General features: G+C 36.5%; 1 protein-coding gene across 2 annotated transcripts in view; it reads right to left on the bottom strand.

Annotated features, from left to right (window-relative positions):
* LOC132116174 (mitogen-activated protein kinase kinase kinase 15-like) overlaps nucleotides 1-15,008 on the bottom strand; it is a 29,126-nt gene extending 14,118 nt beyond the window's left edge. Inside the window, exons 1-19 of one of the 2 annotated variants that reach the window (XM_059524834.1) lie at nucleotides 14,120-15,008; nucleotides 12,583-12,722; nucleotides 10,619-10,642; nucleotides 8,968-9,045; nucleotides 8,089-8,282; nucleotides 7,224-7,392; nucleotides 7,029-7,135; nucleotides 6,734-6,904; nucleotides 5,888-6,000; nucleotides 5,640-5,799; nucleotides 5,398-5,548; nucleotides 5,194-5,301; nucleotides 5,060-5,109; nucleotides 3,496-3,591; nucleotides 3,319-3,406; nucleotides 3,101-3,234; nucleotides 2,203-2,330; nucleotides 1,979-2,109; nucleotides 1,791-1,896 (exon numbers count right to left, since the gene is read on the bottom strand). In XM_059524834.1, coding sequence (XP_059380817.1) covers nucleotides 1,791-1,896; nucleotides 1,979-2,109; nucleotides 2,203-2,330; nucleotides 3,101-3,234; nucleotides 3,319-3,406; nucleotides 3,496-3,591; nucleotides 5,060-5,109; nucleotides 5,194-5,301; nucleotides 5,398-5,548; nucleotides 5,640-5,799; nucleotides 5,888-6,000; nucleotides 6,734-6,904; nucleotides 7,029-7,135; nucleotides 7,224-7,392; nucleotides 8,089-8,282; nucleotides 8,968-9,045; nucleotides 10,619-10,642; nucleotides 12,583-12,722; nucleotides 14,120-14,426 — 2,455 coding nt within the window. In that variant the 5' untranslated portion in view covers nucleotides 14,427-15,008. The remainder of the gene's footprint in view (nucleotides 1-1,790; nucleotides 1,897-1,978; nucleotides 2,110-2,202; nucleotides 2,331-3,100; nucleotides 3,235-3,318; nucleotides 3,407-3,495; nucleotides 3,592-5,059; nucleotides 5,110-5,193; nucleotides 5,302-5,397; nucleotides 5,549-5,639; nucleotides 5,800-5,887; nucleotides 6,001-6,733; nucleotides 6,905-7,028; nucleotides 7,136-7,223; nucleotides 7,393-8,088; nucleotides 8,283-8,967; nucleotides 9,046-10,618; nucleotides 10,643-12,582; nucleotides 12,723-14,119) is intronic. The other variant, XM_059524835.1, reaches the window with a different exon arrangement.
* Between the last annotated feature and the right edge of the window lie 7,158 nt (nucleotides 15,009-22,166).

The raw sequence follows: 22,166 nt of genomic DNA, 5'->3' as shown, positions 1-22,166 counted from the left end.
CTATACCATACTAATATAATATAATATAATATAATATAATATAATATAATATAATATAATATAATATAATATAATATAATATAATATAATATAATATAATATAATATAATATAATATAATATAATATAATTGTTATTATATCCGAGTTATCTGGAACGCAAAATTATTAGGTAAACATTTCAATAAACAATTGTGTAGGCCTACAACAATTCCGAGCCATTGATGACATTTCATCACTAGGATTTTTTGAGAATGTAAAAGTCTGACCAGTTATACAGCAACAAGACAGACGAGTCTGAAGATCTGAGCTGAATTTGGTGAAACATTAAAGTTTTAGTCGGTTTCAGTTACTCTCATAATAAATAATAATAATGTTCAAATATATGTTGGTTTTCTCAAGCCCAACAGTGATGACTAAGAAGAGATCATCATTCAATTTAGTATGTAATAAAACTAATATTACAAATTTATTTCATAAATTTAACTTGATTAATTTTTACAATTAATTATTAATGTCACACACACCTAAGTAGTTGCTTTTGATTTAAAAGACAAGAGTTGTAAATGTTACAGACATGGAACTGTTCAGTCTATTATTAATTTTTATTTCCACTTCACTTTTATCCAAGGAGACAGAACTATTTGCACTGTTTTTATCAGTGGGACAATATTCACACAATACTATAAACTAGAAATAATTTAAAGGGGTCACTTGTGAGTCTCAGCAACATCTGATTCAAATATTATGCTAATTAACAGTGAGTGGTGGTTCCAGACATTACAGTGCTTCACTCGCACTGACTTTTATTCTGCCTGAAAGAATGAAAAGGACATGCTGAAGGCGGAGTGATTCGACCAATCAGATGAAAGCAGCGTTTCAGCGCCGCCCACAAGTGCGCAAGAAATATTGAAGCCATAAACCGATTTGTAAACCCCAAACAACAAAATGAGAAATCGAGCCAAAAACTAATTTTCCGTTTGTTAAACTAAACGGAAAAAACGAATGAACGAGCCATTTTTACATTTGTCGTTATTGAATTCTAAATAGGAAATTAAATGATCAAAACGTACATGGACCAACTGTCTTGTCCATGTTCTCTCACTTCGTTTTCAGTTTTTTTAATTGAAAACGGATTTGGAATGGACGGAAGATACCCTGATTGTGAACAATAAGAAACTTCTTTCAAAAATAGTTGTGTAATAAGAATGTTTCTTAAAAATTCAGCTTTGCTATCAAAGGAATGAATCACAATTTAAAATATATTAAAATAGCAAACAGCAATAGTTATTTTAAACTGTAATAATATTTGACAATATTACACTTCTTACTGTATTTTGAATAAATTCAGCCATGAGATTTCTTTCCAAAACATTAAAAGCTCTTGCCAACCCTAGACTTTTGAAAAGTAGTGTATAGATAATTAAATGAATTATTTTTAAATAACCGTTGAATTTTTTTTTTTTTAAGAAAACAATTGTAGTCATTATTATTTTACACAATTTTTCTCTGAACTTTTTTCCATTAACCTCTTTGTAAAGCCCTAATTTAGAGCATTACACACTTTATAAAGGAGGTGCCTTAGTAAACACTAAATAAAGAGGAATGAAGCTCCCTTAGATCCTGTTGGGGGGGCTAATGATAGATTGAACTTTAACTAAGCCTAAAACCCTGACCAAGCAAGAGCACCAGAATGTATGATGCATGACACACAGCACGGGTCAAATGGAAAAGAGGGCGCATTTTGCAATTAACAAATCACAACAAGAAAAACAAAAAGTGAAGCAAATACCAGTGAACGTCTCTGTGCAGGGATTGACTCCAGCCAGCCTCTTGGACGTGCCAAAGTCAGAGATTTTCAACACTCCACTGTAGGTGTTGACTAAGACGTTGTCTCCCTGTGAAAAGATGAGCGGTCAATGAACATCCACATTTTTTGAGGGTGCCCAAATATAGAAGCAAAGGATTTGTCATAGTTACCTTGATGTCCCGATGAACAATTTGGTTCTCATGCAAATAACGAAGTCCTTCTAAGATCTGCCGAGTATAGAATATTATTGTGGCTTCTTTCAGAGGACCCCACTTTGAACGTAACAATGCAGATAGACTCCCTGTAGAGGAAATACGATGAATATGAAGAACAAATCAAATTTATAGTAGAAAATTTGTACTTGATGTTCGTCTTTCAGAAACCACACATGTACCTCCAGGGACTTGTTCCATGAAGATCTTAATATATCCATCCTCAGACACCGAGCCCAGGTACTGAACAATGTTCCTGTGTTTCAGGTATTTGTGGAGGGCTATTTCCTCATGCAGTGGTTGGGAATACCTGAATAAATCAGAATTATTTGAGTATTTTTATAAATACTATTATAGTATTTTAGTCATATTTCGAATTAGCTTTAATTTTTATGCGATCATATTTTAGTTTACATTTTAGTAATTGGTCTAAGTAATTTGGAATAGTTTTAATAGTTCAATTAAGCTTTCATTTATTTAAATTTTTATAATACTTTCTCATTTAGTGTCAGTTATCTGGCAAGGCAACAGTTAAAATTTTCTTTTTCATCTCACATTTATATTTTATTTAAGCTCTTTCCCCCATATATATATATATATATATATAACATTAAGTCCCACACAATTTTTTTTTTAATTTATTTATTCATTTATTTAAATGGTCAAATATCCCATTTCAGATGGAATCAGCTTGCTCCAAAAAATGTCACAATCTAATATAATTGCAATATATATTTTAAAAAGATTAATTTAACTGTATACAGTTCACACAAAAACGAACATTCTCAGTCTCACTCAATCTCATGTTGCAAATAAAATAATTTTGACAAACAGCATTGTAGCACAATTATCTTCATTGTACGGACAAAAATAAAAAACAAGCATTTCTAAAAATATCTTTTATGTTTCACTGAAGAAAAACATTATACCGTTTAGGCACGACAGGAGGGTCAGTAAAAGAACTTTCAACTTTGTTTGAACTATCCCTTTATGAAGCCTTACAAATAAAAACACCTGCATCCAAATTACAACATATGCTGGTGAACATCCATGCCTGTCTGCTTTTCAGATGAATCTCACCTGCTGTCTCTCTCTGGGATCTCTTTGATTGCAATGCGCACCTGATTACTCAGGTCTCTCCCTGCATAGACCACTCCATAAGTTCCCCTACCCAGAACCACCCTGTCGCCATTCTCATTGTAGTCGTACTCGTACTGCAAAACAATTCAGGAATTAAGTACACCAAGCCTCACAAATCCAATGAAAACAAACTATAGGCGAGTTTCTAAAGCTCTTACCTCCAGGGTATCTCCTTCTCCCTCCCCCTCCAGCTCGACAGCATTTCCTGATCCGTCCGTGATCAACTCCTTCACCATGGAGCAGAACCTTCAGATAAGTGACAACCATCCAGACATCGGTTACCTACATGAGCACCACAGCTTGAAAGCTAACCGATTAACTTCAAGAAAACTAACCTGCCACACTGGTCCTCAGTGGAGAAGTAGATCTGGAAGTCGTCGGAGTTGTCATGGACATAAAGGAAGCAGCAGCGCTCATCGAATTTTGAGATGCTAGAGAGTATAAAAGATCTCTGAGATCATGAATCATTTACATTTAAATGGAAAGCACCAGAGTTTCAACTTGTATTTAAATCATGTAGGACAGTCAGAGATCTGCTAGTTTTCAGACACTATTTGAAGATGACTGGATAAACACTAAAGATGCACTAATAATAAAACTCATTTTCATTTTATGGGTGATTTTTTCTAGCCAATATAGAAAAAAAAACCACCACATACACTACAAATAAAACACACACACACACACACACACATACATACATATATATATGTATGTATGTTGCAAATATATATATATATATATATATATATATATATATATATATATATATATATAATGCTATTGTAAACTGAACCATCATCATATTATAATCAACAATATGAAAATTTAATAAATAATTAAAATAGTTAGTGCTTTTACAGATACACATTAAGAGGTCCTATGTTATTTTACTTTTATTAGTAAATTAAATGATTAAATTTTTGTATTTTTGTATATGCTTTTGTCTTTTTTTTATTAGTTCTGTAAATATTTGTATTTTTCCATTTTTCAGTGTTAGTGTTAGTTCATTTCAATAATTTCAGTACTTCAGCTTTATTTCACTTACAGTAGTTGCAAAGGCATGTTTTTTAAATAGATGTTTTTCATCCAGTATTCCTATTTTAATTCAGCTTTTTTTAATTAGAAAATGTAAAAAATATTGTTAAAAGATTAATTAACTGTAACGACACTACAGTGAGCATTAAATACAATTCTCCAAAACTGGTCGCCAAGCTTACGATTAAATCTCATATTTGAAATCACAAATGAAATCTGACAACAACTGTATTATAAATGTTGCATATTTTGCTCAAAAGCGTTATAAAAAGCTTATTTTTCAGGTGAGAAATAATTCTCAGTCCTAGACGTACATCTCAGATTTTTGACTGTTTCTATAGCAAACAAGACTTCCAACAGCAGTGGCAATGGCGTGCTGACTTTACTGATTAGCGATTGGCTCTTTTGCTTAGAAGGCGGGACTTCATACAATATAGAGGCCATATTGAGCGTTGCACTTTCCCCCATTCAAAACTATACGAGTAAAACTTCTTGGGTATTCTATAGTCTTTGGTATCGACCAATATGAAAAAAACAACCCCCCCCCCCCCCAAAAAAAAAACGGATAACCAGTGATACCAATATTGTGCATCTCTATTGTTTTTGCCAAGTAACTGCCAAGTAAAACAAGTAGAACTAGTTCCTACTTAAGCACTGTTTGTTTATCCTTGAGCAACATTCCTGTCTAACAGACAGAACTAACTCTCCAAAATCTTTAACATTTAATTACCCATAAATCAGTGAGAAAGCCCTTGACCTAACCCTAAAATAAGGATAATTTAAATATTGTTTCCGGACTATAAAAAAGAAAAGAAAAAGAAACTGAAAGGTAGAGACAGAGAGAATGAATCTCAATCTCACCTAATGCCTTTGATGGATGAGGCAGTGAAGTTCCACTCATGTATTCCCTTCTGCAACCATGTCAGTTAGGAAAATGATATTATCTACACAAAACAACATTTTACAGCAAACATGGCTTCAAATAAACCACTGACCGTCTCAGCAGGTGACACATGCCATATAGAAACATTCTTCTCCTCAGCTTCACTGTTAATGGACACATACGAGGGCTGGTACACTTTTGTTGGCTCCAGAATCAACACCTGTGTAGTGGAAGAAAGTAATAAGGTTCATGAAATGCTGTTCAGTCAATACAGGTGTGTTCCTAGATGAGATACTCATGTGAGGTGGTGAACTACCGGAAAACGCAGGCCGTTGGTGGTTCCTTGTGTAGCCTCCACAATAATGTCCATCCAGAAGTTGAGTCTCTCTCTTTGAGGAGAATGCTCAGTGTTCTGCTTCTTAAAATGCTGAATCAGCTGAAGGTTTTGGACGACTGATCGCAGGTACCTGAAAGATTAAATGAATGTGAGCTGCTACAACTCTATTTCTTATAGTTAACATGTACAGTATATCTGTAAATGATTTATTGTATATGTACCATATGGGGGGTTTGAGTTTGAAGAGTTTCTCTGCAGCCTGCACAGCTTTGGGGATGTCATTGGCCAGCATGCTGACAGTAAAGAACTGCCCCACGTCCCAGTAGTTATTCATCTTCTCCAGACTGCCTTTACGGCCAAGCAGACTGTTCAACCTCACACCTGAGAGAGAATGATAGCGTGAGAAGGTGGAACATGACGTTAATGAAGTGAATGTTCTGAGAGAAACAGGAAGTGTATTCCTCCTCACCGATCTTCCGGAGTTCTATGGAAGTCTCAAACTGCTGTCCGGCCACTATAAGCAGCACTGCCAGATTAATGCCTGAATAGAGAGTGGGCTGCAACTCAAAGCCTTTTCTATACCTACAACATACATGCATAAATACAAAATTACGTTTTTAATGTGATGCTAGTATGCTCTGGGTGTTATAACACATTTAAGTTGGTAAATAGTGTGTTTTAAGCACATGTAATGCATCTACTAGAGTGTTCTGGGTGACTTTAGTGCATTATTGCAACTGCTTGTTTGTTTTGGGTGTTTCAGCATAACACATTTAATGTTGTTGATAGGGTGTTCTGGGTGTTTTGTGCACATGTAATGTTGCTCCTACTCGGGTGTTCTGGGTTATTTTAGCACTTTTAATGCGGCAGTGTTGTTCTGGGTATTTTATCACATTAAATGTGGCTTCTAGAGTATTTGGTGTATTTTTTTTTAAGGAGATGCAAGGGTATTCTGGGTTCACCTACTTTGGTGTTCTTGTTACATTTTATACACTTACTTGATGAACACAAATTAAGATATTTTTGATGTGATATGGACTATTTTAATGATGTCCTTACTACCTTTCTGGGCCTTAAACATGTCAGTTGCGTAGCTGTCTATGCAGGGTCAGAAAGCTTTTGGATTCCATAAAAAATATCTTAATTTGTGTTCTGAAAATGAACAAAGGTCTTATGGGTTTGGAACGACATGAGGGTGAGTAATTAATGACAGAATTATCATTTTTGGGTGAACTATCCCTTTAATTGAAAAACAGATATCACCTTTAAACATATTGAAATCGTGAGCTTCAAGAAGCTCATTTAACTCACTCACCACTGGATGGCGTTGTCCCTATTCTTGGTGTCCTTGCAGTCAGAGTCGAGGAAGATGTCCTTATAGATGCGGCCACACAAGCAGAACATGTCAGGTGCAGGGTGCTCACATGACTGAAGAACCTGCAACATCACGCGCAACGCCTGCTCTCGATCTCCAGGGCTGTTTCGCCTGTGTTCACACATGCAAACAGAAAAGCATTTGTTCCTGAGATCAAAGGGCTGGAAAGGATGAATGTCTGTTTGCCAATCATATGAATAGGAAAATATACCACACAATGCAGATTTGTGGTCACCTATTGAGCGCAAAAGCATAGTGGAACTGAATCATGGGCTGGTCGGCCAAGTCACAGGTGGGCAACATCTCAATCGTCTGTACCAATTTAACCATAGCATCATAGTCCTGAAAACACACACCATAGATTATTAAAGCCAACAACAACAAAGTCTTTAATTTTTAGACACGCTCTGTTTCATACAGTAGTATGTACCTGTATATCTCTGTAGGAGAAGAGCAGGTTAATAACAATGTCCTGAGTCAGAACCTCAGTGTTGTCGATGCGGAGTTTGATACGCGAAAGCTCCTTGGCCAGCTCCTCACCCTGGTATTTATCTCGAGCTTTTCGGATGTCGTTCAGTAGAGTGTCTTTATATGAAGCACTGTCAGGGAAGATGGGATTTAGTGTTCGTGGATAAATTTGTAGGTAGTATCAACTTCAAACGGGATTCTCTTCAGACCTCTGAAATTCACTGACCATGTGATGCATCGAAACAGCATGCAACAACAAAACAAACTGTGGCTGGTCACTTTACATGTTCTTGGCCAGCGGCAAAGTGGGTCAGACTTCATACTAATAGTCAAAATCAGAAACTAGTTTGTACTGTTACAGGATGTGAAAATCTTGGCATTAGTTTCTAAAAGGATGTTCTAGACTTCTGATATCTGAGCTCCAGGTGAAAGGACACCCTGACACTTGTTAGAAGTTATTGAAGTTCCTAATAAATCTTACATGCACTTGTGCATGTTTGTCTTGATGATATAATATGAGCACTATATCCTATTTGGATTAAGTCACATTTCATTACTCCAGGGATGACGAGGATCATTGCACACCTATTTTAGATCTATGATGCAATGTTCTACAAAAGATACAGAATTCCACTGCATTATTGTTGTTATGTAAAAAAAGTAGTTTATATTAATCATTCATATAATATTGTTTATTAGTCAAAAACTGGAAGACGGTTGCTTGATATGTTAAGCTAAATATGGCGTGACACCGTTACGCAACTCTGTAAAGGATCGTCTGAGAATGGGCATCCTGTCAAAAGTTATCATAAAGCTAGCAGTCATACCAAGACGTGACATGAATGTCTTTGAGCAAGTTGACAAAGCGGTCCACCAATGGGACGCACAGAGGTCCTAGAAGGTTGTCCCAGTTGGGTTGCATGTACTCTGATGCTCTCCGCTGGGCCACGTTCTCACAGCACAAGTACTCGTTGCTGGGTGTCATCAAGTACGGGATGAAATAGTAATTCCCGCTGGAAGCCTATGAAAGATAAACAGATTCTTAGTCATGTCATATAATACATGACTGTCTGCAACACTGTGTAAAAGTACAGACTGTCTATGTGTTAGTGATCGTGTATTCAGCAGCTGGCGTCCAAGGAATTCAAAGTGCCAAGGAAATCTTGTTAACACCTTTGTGACCATGTACTATCCCAGAATTCCAGAGTGAAATTGAGGAGGTGGCCAAAGGACATCTTAGCACTATGCCACATCAACGCCTCAAATGTAAGGGGTCACCTAAAGCCTCTTTCAAGTCAAACGGTCATCATACACTATTTAAAATGCTAGGCACCTAGTCTAATCAGCTAAAGCAGGATGGTTTATATGTATAAAGTATATCTTATTTAATCTATTCTACTGTTATTTTACATAAACACATACAGAGGATATGCAAGATCCTCCAAAAAGAAAAAAAATAGATCATAACAAATCTGTGATTTAACTATGCAGGCACCTAAAGTCTTTGGATTCACGTATGGTAATGATTAATCATTTAAAATAACCACATTTCTTTGGTTCAAATCTTTTAATTCCTCAACATGTCAGCCAGACTGAAAGGAAGTGAGTCAGACAATAACAGACATCAGTGGTCAGTCACTCTCATTCCAGTACATGCATTTTGGATTTTCCCAGCATGCACTAGCATGCCTGCTATATCTACATACTTTGTTTCTTAGGCCGGAGCCCCTGTACTCGGGAGGCAACTGGACCCATGGGAACCCTATTTCAACTGGCCTTGCGGCCTACTCCAGGTAACAGACAAAATAAGAGAGAAAGAATGGAAAAGAGAAAAAGAGGACTATAGAAAAAGAATATACTATATACTATAGAATATACTAAAATTCTAAAACAAAAGCTAATTCAAAATATTAAACTAGTATATATATATATATATATATTTATATATATATATATATAAAGTACTGGTGCGTGGAACTGATATACACTACCAGTATGCAATATGCTGACTTGCTGTTCAAGAAACATTTTTTTAATTATTATTATTATTATCATTATTTAAAACAGTTGAGTATAAGAATAAAAGAGATGAAAAAGTCATTTATAATGTTATTATCTATTAACACATTAATAATTCTAAAAATGTTTCTTCAACAACAAATCAGAATATTATAATTATTTCTCAAGGATCTGGAGTAATGATGCTTTGGAATCGCAGGAATAAATTACATATTTAAATATATTCAAATAGTAAATCAAATATATTTAAATAGTACATATTTTTCAAAATATTACTGTTTTTGCTGTACTTTGTATCAAATAAATGCAGGCTTGGTGAGCGGAAGAGACTTCTTTAAAAACTTACTGTTCAAAAACTTTTGACTGGTACTGTATACTTAAGCAATAATGAATAATAATTTAATGAAAATTTTCCTAGCTTTCCTTGATGTTCATGTAATCCAGTTCATTTGTCTGAATGATTCACTCATGAACTGAAGTGGTCAACAGTTGAAAGTTAATATTATGACAGATACAGATTTCGATTTCACCCTGTTCCTCACACAAAGCTATCATATGACCCCAGAAGACTTTGAAAATAGCGCTCAATGGTTCTTTAACATGCTTTCTGAAGCTCTAAAAATATTCAGTACCCATTGTAACTGGATAGAAAACAGTGACCTGCAGAACAAAGAAAGTTGTATCAAGTTTGATATATGAGATTGAGTGAACAATGACAGAAGTTTTGGGTAACTATTCCTTAAGGCTGAGAAAAATGTAAAGAATTAGGAGAAAAGCCTGAATATTTCCAAAAGAATAAAGGCAAACATAGAATTTCCTTTCTGTTCATATAACCGATGATATAGAAGTTAACACAGATCCATCTTTTGCTTGTTTCTGGGCCATTTCAATGAATCACACAGTTATAAAATGCCATCAAGGTCAGCTTTTTCTCAGCAGCCGTTCAATTTAAGAGGTTTATTTAAAGACTAGCACTCAACGACCCCCTCCTTTATCAAGACAAATAACACCCACTAACTCAAAGTACCACGACACCTTGACAAACCCTTATGAGTTCATCAGAATCAGCAACACATATGGGACTGGGATACGGTGAGCCACCAGAACCTTGAGTCCACTCACAGGTTAGTGTATGTGCATGAAGGAGAGTTCAGGAAATGATCTGCTCACTATGTAAGTGTTGTATATATTTTAAGGCACAGAAGGGCATGTAAACATATATCATAAAAATTGTCAAAAATAGTCTCATATATACAGTTTTTGGCACACCAACAACAGATGCCAACCTGTCCTCAAACTTCATCTTGCAAGTCTTGCAAGTAGTGTTCTGATACTTACTGTGTTTTTCTGTGTCACCATGTCCTATGCAAGAAAAAAGAAAACAAATAATTATTCAACTCCCCCCAAAAAACAAATACACGCATATGACTTTATTACACAGTATTATAGAAGTACCAAACCACCTGGAAAAGTTTTGCCATCATGCCATTTATTACATTCATTCCATGATTGATGGCCATGAGATGCAGTGAATGAGACCTGACTAAATAAGTTGGACACAGCAACATCCCAGAACATTTACAAATACACAAGCAGATCGCGTGACACTCCTCCCAGTGCGTTATTGTCATCATCTCAGTATGCTAGAACACATGCCTTGCAATGTCTCTGTGGAAACGTGGCCATGTGCAGCTGTTCTGGGACTGACAGCATGCCTTAGCTCGAATTCAGACTGTGTTGTTCTGGCAGCTCTACTGTCCAGTGCCCAGAAAAGATAAACTCCCTACTAAACTGAGAATAGCAGATCAGGACCTGGCAGCGGGCGGCCTCTTTGTTCAGATGACAGAAATACCAAATGTGAGTGTAACAGCCTATAGGGAAAGTATAACCTTCCACCAACCCTTGCTAGCATTTGTGTGATGGCACTTACAAAAAGTTATGAGAAGAATATGCAATTCATAAGCTATATTTGATTAAGTCTCATTTTATGGACATCTTTATATATAAAAAAATGTAATGTTTTTATTATTATTATTTTATAAATTAATTAAAAGACTTCATAGATGTATTTAGACAGGAAAAGTAGTTAAGTAATTTTTATTTTAAATAATTAAAAAGATATTTGCCTAGAAATGAGTTAAATAAGACTAAAGCTGCATTCTAAAGCTGACTTTTGTTGCTGCATGTTGCCAGGGGCTGGCGATGAGGTCACTAGTGGGCATTCTCAAGTTAACAGTGAATCAGTTTTGTTGCTGCTAAATACAAACATTTTGGAGGCAAAAGACTAAATAATATAAATATTCTATACATAAAACCAGAAATTAATGATGATTGCAAGAATCAACCTCATTTCCGTCACTGCTGAGGAGAACAATAACAAGAGCTCTGTCTTCTTTTTCTATTGGCTGTCGCTCACAAAAGTCACTCTTCATTTGTCTAAAGTTAAAGGATTTAAATAGAAAAGACCTAATACTTTAACTTTAAAAAGACATTTGTTGTGTCGTTGGACACACACCATTTGTCGCCAATGGCCGCTGTCGCACATGTCGCCGGAAAAAGCCAGCTTTCCATTTAAATTAATGGAATTGTGTCGCTTTGTTGTTGCGTGCTACTTGTAGTGAGAATGTGGCTTAAGCCTCTTTTAGTTTGTCTTGTAGTAACTTTTTTTTTTAATTTTAAGTTTTGTAAGTTTTTTTTTTTTTAGCTAGAATTTATTTAAATTAGACAAAGCTTATTTTTGTAGTTGTCTTTAATGAAGGTACGTTTCGTGTTCCTGTGGCTCAGTGGTAAAGCATTTTGTTAGAAGCACAAAAGGTCATGGGTTCAGTTCCCAGGGAAAACACATACTGGTAAAAAAATGTGTAGTCTGAATGCACTGTAAGTCTTTTTGGATAAAAACATCTGCTAAATTCATAAATTAATTAAATTAATATATATTTTTTAATTCCTATTTATTTATTATATTTAAATGTACAGCACTACTTGTACTTTCATCAATGGCACTAAACAAAACTGCATGAATATTATTACCAAACAGGTTTCCCTTTCCCAAACACACTCTCAATCTTCCATTGTTTGATTAAATCAATATTATTTCTCATTATCACGCTCAAAAAAAAAAAAAGGGTGACAGAGCTATTTATTTTTGAGGGAAGTCAACCTACAAATGGCCTTCTCAAAACCACTGAACATCTGGAAAACTACACAAACCCTCTTTATAAACAAAAGAAGCCAATGATATGTCCTTCTTTAGATAGCTAGGTAAACAAATGTGTGTGTGTGTTTTAGACTGTAACTCTCACCTTAAGTGACTGTGCTGTGTCAGGGTCCATGTCGTGGTAGAGGATGACATTGTTGGCCATGTCAAAGCTTTCACGTACACCGAGGTGATAAAATAAGGAGGGCTGTCTAAACACATCGCTCATGTCCACAACTGCAATGTCTGCAATTAATCAGAGACATAGTAAGCATGAGAGACAACTATTGCAGTGCAGTGTGCACTGTAGTGTTGCACACTGCATCAGTCTCAGGGCCTGTTCTTTTAGAAATAACAATTCATTTTCTATTCTATACGTTTTTATTATTATTATGACTTTCCATTTAATCATATAATATAAAACCTTAATAGCCATTTGTCTGTTTAAAGTAGTCATAAGGCCATGTTTGTTCTACTGCATATGGCCATATTTGTTCTTTTCCAGTTAAACACAATCTTTGCTTATTCTATGGAAACTATGCAAACATCTGAAAATGGGTTAGAAAGCCATGCAAGAGTGTAAGCCGCAAAATACAAGACCAGACTTGATGCAATCATGAGCTGATGCATGACTCACAGTCCTATTAGGAAAAGGTGTGTGGGGGGTGTTAATGCAATAAGAAACTGATCTGTGTAATGCTACTGTAGAGGGGATATTTCAATGGTTTTGTTCACTTCTGCTTTGAAAAAGAGACTGCTCTAAAATGCACTTTTTCTGGTCCTCTAGAGTTCCTTCTCCAGCAAAAGTGCTGCACATGAACTACATTCTGCATGCACAAAAATGCACAGGATCAAACTTTTAAAAAGTTGCCCTTTTCACCCAAAGCTCAGATGTAAGAGTGTTTTGATCACTCAGAATAACATGTGCAGCCACACCCGTGAGAGAGAGAGAGATAGAGAATCTTCATACTAGACCTGGCAAATAAATTCCAGGAAAGGAATGTGCTGGAGGCAGAATATCCTTTTTTGCACTCCTAACATTCCTATACTGAGAGAGACTGTCGTAACCCTATGGAAACACCTTCCCATGGGAAAGCCCAATGACCCTAAGCCTGTCAAGATGTATCTTGCATAATAACTTTAGATAAACATTAGTTTTCTGATCTGCTATACTGTTTAATGTACGTATTAATTTACACACACATTACGCACACACACACACACACACACACACATTATTTAACAATATTATTTATAATGTTGCTTTTTGCATTGTTTTGTTTATTATGATTGTTTCATCCTCTATCTTTTTGCCCACTATCATTTACATTTCTTACATGTTTCTCTTTGGAAGCAAAGTATTTCAATTTTTTATTATTATTTCAATAACAGGCACAACTTCTAAATCTATAATGTCATGTCAGATTAGTTTCTATTCTTCTACATCCTGTACCATCCTTGGCCCATTAGTGGAAACCCCTCAAACTTTTCATTTTGGACGCTCCCTTAATCCAACACACCTGATTCAACTCATCAGTCAGTCCAGTCTGAAAACTAGAATAGGAGACATCCCGCATGCAGAATTGTGGGGCTGCAGGAATGATTCTCGCGCATCAAAGCCTTGCAGTGCCACGTGAACTCACCTGCATCATAAAATGTATCGAGCACTGTTGTCTCCCCAAAGTCTAATCGTCCGAAAGTCACTGTGGTTAATATGGCACTCTCCGCGTCGCAGGCGCGCTGGAGACACTGGAGCGCCCCGGATTCCGGGCTGTTCGCAGCCACTGCCTTCAGTCCATCATTCAGCACATAAACCGCTCTCAGGGACCTCTGTTTGGTCACCGGACTCGGGCTGGTCAGATCAGCCCTCTCTACGCCTGTAGACATGGAAGCCGCAGCGGTGTGGTCGCCACCAGTCTCTGCTGTCGGTTGATTGGACATGATCTCCATAGTGCGAGTAATTGTCCCTCTGCGCGGTCCTCCTTTTCTTTCCGCAGTTAATCAATAATGAATAACCAAAGTTTAGTGCGCACCTGTGGCACGGAGAGGCGCGAGGCTGTGACGTCCAGCGTCTTGCGATTCATTAAAGCAGCGCGCATCACTACATATTACAATGTGGTCCAGTTTTATCTCGATTGCGCCAGCGGTTATGCAATTATACAAAACGGTTTGTGAATTCAGTGCAGAAAGTCAGGAGACCTTGAGGCGCACTACGCGCGCTGTGTCTCCAGAGACACACATAACCATCCTATTTGAGGAAGTCGTTCCTCCTGCCTTTTCTACAAAATAAACGATCCGTTCATTTCCTGTGTCCTTCCGTTCAGGCGTGAGTATATTTCACAAGCGACGCAAAACTGCGCAAATCTAGAGCGCGAGGATCGGCTCGCTGCTGTAACTGCATGCACAGTCACTATTAAATCATCTGAAGCAGATGTCTAAATATAACACTTGTCCGTGTTGATACGATACGCGCATGACAAACAGAGCTATGGCAGGTCCAGGATTCCAGCTGGCCAAACTTGCTTAACTTTCAACTGTTATTTCCCTTTCGTTTCAGATCAGGGGCGTGTTTCATAAAACAAGTTTACCAAATAAGCCAGCCTTATTTCAGTTAGTCTGATTTATTTTGAACCAAATCTGCTGACAATAAATCAGACTAACTGAAACAAACCTGGCTTATTTGGAAAACTTGTTTTATGAAACAGGCCCCAGATAATAATCGTGAAACTGGATGAGCCTAGTACACAAAATACCTCGCGAGGCTTCGTGGAGGTCTTTTTTTAAACTTATCATTTCCACCACATTCTGTTTTTTATAGCATGTGATGGAAATTAATGTGTTTTTTGTTTTGGCATTTCATAGCTAGCGTTTTACATCCTTTGCTATAAACACACACTTAAAATGTTTTAATACTTTTGGGATTATTTTCGCGTAACTGAAAATTACGCACACTAAAATAGCCCATATTGACAAGTAATTTTTACCTTAATTTTCTTTGTTTTTACACATCGTATGACTGATTTTGATTTTAACCTAAAGTCTTCACTGACACTGTTGTCTTGGCAAACAAACACTATAATGTTCAAATTCTTTATATTCGCAAAATTGTGTGTTGTGGAGGACGTGACGTCATAACCGACGGGCAGTCGTAACTGCTGTAAACATTTCACTCAACAAATATCATGTTTCTTTTTGTTTATTTCACTATTCTAATTATAATTATAAACTTAATAATTATTTTGTTTTTAAATATTTAACATACGATATGAATTGCTGATTAATTATATTCTAAAGGCATTTTTTCTAAACACCAACCCAAATTCAAATATGCATTCATTTGAATGGGCTTGTTGTCTACCTTTTCTGTAAAAAAAGTAAAACATAATTAAATTTAAGTTGCTATGTTTCTTAAGGGTCTTAAAGGGGTCATATGATGTTGCTAAAAATAACATTATTTTGTGTATTTGGTTTAATGAAATGTGTTTATGCGGTTTAAGGTAAAAAAAAAAAAATCCACATACTGTACATTATCGTTTCTCGTCTAAAATGCCTTGTTTTTTTTTTCAAAGCTCATCTGTCTGAAAAGCGAGGTGTGCTCTGATTTGCCAGCTATCCAGTGTGCTGTGATTGGACGAATGCCTCAAGCATGTGACAGAAATGTTATGCTCCTCACCAAGACAAAAATAATAAAAGCCATTACAAACGAGGCAATTGTTGCATCCAGTGGGGACATAAATACGGATTATAATGACTTACAATGTCAAGTCAAGTCAAGTCACCTTTATTAATATAGCGCTTTAAACAAAATACATTGCGTCAGAGCAACTGAACAACATTCATTAGGAAAACAGTGTGTCAATAATACAAAATGATAGTTAAAGGCAGTTCATCATTGAATTCAGTGATGTCATCTCTGTTCAGTTAATAGTGTCTATGCATTTATTTGCAATCAAGTCAACAATATCGCTGTAGATGAAGTGACCCCAACTAAGCAAGCCAGAGGCGACAGCGGCAAGGAACGGAAACTCCATTGGTGACAGAATGGAGAAAAAAACCTTGGGAGAAACCAGGCTCAGTTGGGGGGCCAGACAAAACCAGTAGTTCAATTCTAGTCTGCAGCAAAGTCAGATTGTGCAGAAGAATCGCCTGTTTCCTGTGGTCTTGTCCTGGTGCTCCTCTGAGACAAGGTCTTTACAGGGGATCTGTATCTGGGGCTCTAGTTGTCCTGGACTCCGCTGTCTTTCAGGGCAGTAGAGGTCCTTTCTAGGTGCTGATCCACCATCTGGTCTGGATACGTACTGGATCCAGGTGACTGCAGTGACCCTCTGATCTGGACACAGACTGGATCTGGTGGCCACGGTGACCTCGGAATAAGAGAGAAATAGACAAATATTAGCATAGATGCCATTCTTCTTCTAATGATGTAGCAAGTACATCGGGTGTTATGGGAAGTGTTTCCGGTTCCGGTTTACCTAATTAATGCAGCCTAAAAATCCTTTAACGGATTTGGATATTAAAAGCATATTAGTATGTTATGTGTAAGCCAGGTTAAAGAGATGGGTTTTTAATCTAGATTTAAACTGCAAGAGTGTGTCTGCCTCCCGAACAATGTTAGGTAGGTTATTCCAGAGTTTAGGTGCCAAATAAAAAAAGGATCTGCCGCCCGCAGTTGATTTTGAAATTCTAGGTATTATCAAATTGCCTGAGTTTTGAGAACGTAGCGGACGTAGAGGATTATAATGTAAAAGGAGCTCATTCAAATACTGAGGTGCTAAACCATTCAGGGCTTTATAAGTAATAAGCAATATTTTAAAATCTATATGATATGTCTTATTATGTGCTTCGTTGCATATCACCCTGCGTAAACATAAAACCATGACTGCATTTGTAATCAGAGAAACGACAAACAACAACCTCTACTCTACACTGCTCAAAAATCACATTTGAATCAAAATATCTTACATTGTGTTCCAAAGATAAACAAAGCTTTTACGGGTTCGGAATGACATGGGGGTAAGTGAATAATGACAAAATCTTCATTTTGGGATGGATTATCCCTTCAAGTGTAAATTTTTCGAAATTGCGATTTATATACATCATAAATAAGCTTTCCATGGATGTATGGTATGTAAGGATTGGACAATATTTGGCCGAGATACAACTATTTGAAAATCTGCAATCTGAGAGTGCAAAAAACTCTAAATACTGTGAAAATCGCCTTTGAAGTTGTCCAAATGAATTCTTGGCAATGCATATTACAAATCATAAATTAAGTTTTAATATATTTACTGTAGGAAATCCACAAATCCTTTACATTTGTAAACATACTTGCAGATTGTGAGTCAGAAGCACCAGACTGTCCTTGCAAATATAGAACTGCCCCAATTTATAAAACAGGGTGAGGGCTCTGAGCTCAGCATGGCCCGAATGCTGGGCACTCCCCCCCGAAACGTGTCGATGATGAGGAGTCGGGGGTGGTGGAGGAATGCTGAAAGACTATAGAGAAGGCTGCTATGATTATTTATAGTGGTTCTCTCTCGTGGTGGTTGGATAGATGATGTGATTATTGATGGTGAATTGGTCACGTTTATTATATGTGCATGGTTCTCTCTCGAGGTGTTTGGATGGATGCGGCAGTTATTGATAGTGAATTGGCCGCATTGGTTATCTGCGCGTGCTCCTCCCAAAATTTGTTGTAGGCTACTCTCACAGGAAACAGTCCTTATCCTCTGTAAAATGTGTTGAACACATATATGGGTTAAACTGTTCCGGAACAGTGTTGTAAATACAACTTATCCACTGATTTCTAGTTGTGCATCTTTTGGAAGGACAAACTAAGTATTTTCGCTTTTAAAACGAAACACACAGCTTCTCCACATCATGGCAGTGGCGACTACAGCAAGAATAAAAATTAGGCCTTCTTTCTTGCGTGAACATTTGGGCGGCGTTAGTGCAAATTCTTCCCACATCATGATGTAGACATATGTGGGCGTGTTAGAACGAGCTGTTTTAGGAGGGCGTGGTTGACTCTTAACTTTTACAAAGAATATTTTTATTTGAGACTTTAGTCTTTGCAACTTTACAGATCTTATTTATGCCCCAAGAGTTTGTAACACTCCAAAGAGAAAGGAAAACTTGAAATCGCATCATATGACCGCTTGAATGAAATGTCTTTGGTTAAAATTTCTCAGTGGTAGTTTAAAAACTCTTTTTACCCTGTCAAAAACAGCTCTGTTCACTTATACCTTATACTCACTTCTTCTGTAGGTGAGGCTGGATCAAGAATGATTTAAAAACAAAGGTAATCCACTGCGTCTTTAGCAGCTCAGATGTCAGAAGTAAATGACCACTGCTATGTTCATCCAACAACAAAGCACCTCAGTCTCTTAGGAGCCTTTTTTATATTTACATTTCGTCATTTTGCAGACACTTATTGTCCAAAGGGACTTACAATTGGGGGATACATAAAGCGAGGCAAACAGACACAGCAAGTGCTCGTAATACCAAGTTGTTCAAATTGGAACAAGCTAGAAAGGGAAGGAATAAATAAAGAGAAAGACAAAGTTTTTTTTTTTTAGTTTAGGATGAAGTCAAGTAGCGTGGAAAGAGATGAGTTTTCAAATGTTACTTGCAAATTGAAAGGGATTCAGCATTCCAGATAGGGGTGGGAAGATCATTCCACCAGCCAGGAATGATGAACGAGAATGTTCTGGAAAGTGATTTTGAGCCTCTCTGTGATGGTACCACAAGGCGTCGCTCACTAGTGGATACCAGCCTTCTGGAGGGAATATAGATTTGTAATAGTGAGTGGAGGTAGCCGGGTGTTGAGTCTGTGGCTGTTCTATATGCAAGCATCAATTGCAAACCTGCAAGACTGAGCAGTCTTTGCAATGTGGTCTTTGAAGGCCAGCTGGTCATCAAAGATTACGCCAAGATTTCTGACCAGAGTTGATGGGGTAATTGTAGAAAAACCTAGCTGGATGGTGAAATCATACTGAGAGTTGGAGTTGCAGAGAAGACAAGAAGCTCAGTCTTAGCCAGGTTGAGCTGTAGGTGATGTTTTTTCATCCATGCTGAGATCTTCTCCAAGCAGCCTGAGATCTGGGCAGCTACTATCATCTGATTGAAATGAGAGATAGAGTTGTGTGTCATCAGCATAGAAATGGTAGGAGAAGCTATGTGCCTATATGATGGGACCCCTTGATGTAGTGTATACGGAGAAGAGGAGGGGTCCAATAACTGATCCCTGAGGAACCCCAGTGACCAGGTGATGTCCTTTGAATATCTCCCCTCTCCAGGCCACCCTGAAAGACCTACTAGTGAGACAGGACCATTTTTTGTCTACTCCTGCTCCGGCATCAAAACAATGACGGACTGGTGACAGCTCACTCAGGGCGGGTCTAAGGTAAAACACTAGTGTCAATCAATAATCGTGAGAGGGGCCTGGGTCTGTGTGACATCACATATCCAAGAAGCTGAGAATGGCTTGATTTGAGAAAGGGGGTATTATTTATAGAGATTAAAAAACACTAAGTGGATTTTTATCATTATAAGGTGGATGTGTACAAACATTGCCAACACGCATTTATGTGGAAACAACATTTAAAAGTGAATTTTGTATCCAATGACCACTTTTAAGTTTTAATTTACTTCACAAATGTCAAGTATCTCAAACACATACAGTGGATTAAAAAAAAAAATGTCAAGGGTCAAACCATTTGACCACTAACTTTGCCTGATACTACTACTACTACAAGATCCATTTACAATTTTTTCTAATTTGTCTTTAGTTTTTTTATTAAGATAAGGAATATGGTTTTAATTAGTTTTATCATTACTAATTCATCACAAATTTCAGTTGTTTATGGACAAGGCAGGTGACATATATGAGAATAATACATCCCGTAACTCACACAAATTACAAAAATACATATTAATTACAACACAGGATTTGTTTCTTCAGACATGCGGTCGACATACTGGCGTCACAGACTGAAATGACTTGATAAAACTGGTTTCTCAATGCTCAGCTCCTGTGTGGTTGTGGTGTAATGCTAACTATTACAAGCAGTACTTCCTTAACCTTAACTATTGCAGAGTTTAAAGGGTTTAGGATGATACAGCTTTTGTGTCTGATTAAAATATGCATGTTTCCAATTATTCTGTCCGCAAATGTCCCAATTTACACCCACATGTAAGGTTTTACCTTATCATACCACTCAGAGGCTATGATCTTTATTTCTGCATGGGCATCATTAGTGATGTGACCATACTTGGAGACCCAGACATCTGCAGGCCTCACTGGACAGCACCCAGGAGACCTGATCCTCAATTACCAAATCAAATACCATAAAGAGCAGCAGATGCCTATGGAATGATATCAGTGAATGTCCTAAATGTGTTTGAGAGAGAGAGAGAGAGAGATGGGTCTACATATGCACACTATTTGCTGACTCTGTGTACTTCTGAGGGTAGATTGAATGTTTGTGTGTATCTGAGCTGCTTGTGGTGTGTGATCTTACCCTCTCTAGAAGTTAAACTTAAAATGACCATCTCATAAAACATCTCACATGCACATGATCTTTAAAATGTTACATAACAGTAACCCCTATCCAAACAAATTTCTAGGAATTTAAAATCTGACCACAGATCAGGTGTTGATGATTGAATGGAGGCTTCTGATATGTTCTGGAAAGGGAAATGAGCTTCCTACTAATGTTATTCTCATTTCAGACAGTCAGTAAGGATGATCAGCATTATGAACTAGATGATACTAAGACAAGTAGGATAAATAAATAAATATCATTTAAATTATAATTTTTAAATGTGTGGTAATAATAATGTAATAATAATAATAATACCATTATAAAGATTGCTACTATTACAACATAATTTAAAGACATGTGAGTGTGCTTATTTTTTATATATATACATACATACCGGTACACACACACACACACACACATATATATATATATTTACACACACACATTATTTAATATTCATCTGTCTATATACTTCTGTCTATATATTTGTATTATATGTATGTAGCATGTTATTGTGTTAAGCAGCAGCTATACTGTGTGTCTAAAACAAATTTCCTTCGGGACAATAAAGTTTATCTTATCTTAAATTTTATATATATATATATATATATATATATATATATATATAATTTAATTAGGGTAATATTATTATTAATTCTATAAACTAAAGACACTGTTATTTTCTTACATAATTGCTTAAATGTATTCATTTCATTTATAAAAAATGCATTTTGAACAAGAAATAATAATAATTTAACACACTTTGTGTGTGTGTATTGTATATGAAAGACATCAAATAGGTTCATAACCATCTACAATAAAAAAAGAAACATTGCAACAATTTTTTAAATCTTTTTTAATAAAATCTGCACACATAATTGCATTTAGTACATTAAAATATAAAAGAATATATAGAAGATTTTAAAGAAATAACTGAGTCAAGAAAACAAAACGTGAGTTTTCTCATTGTCATCACCAATGTAAAAGAAATAGGAAAGACAGAAGAGTTTGGAAAGCTCCAAATAAACAAGGCCTCAATGTGGGGGTTGCTGTGGAGATCACAAGGGGTGTGAAATTAAATGCACCATTGCATATAATGAAAATAACTGAAGGCCTCCAAGTCAAAAGAAAAGAACTTAAGGTG

Source organism: Carassius carassius, chromosome 35 (genome assembly GCF_963082965.1).
Source record: "Carassius carassius chromosome 35, fCarCar2.1, whole genome shotgun sequence".
Lineage (NCBI taxonomy): Eukaryota > Metazoa > Chordata > Actinopteri > Cypriniformes > Cyprinidae > Carassius > Carassius carassius.
Note: the sequence above shows the minus strand (reverse complement) of the source record. Positions and strands in the feature narration are given on the sequence as shown.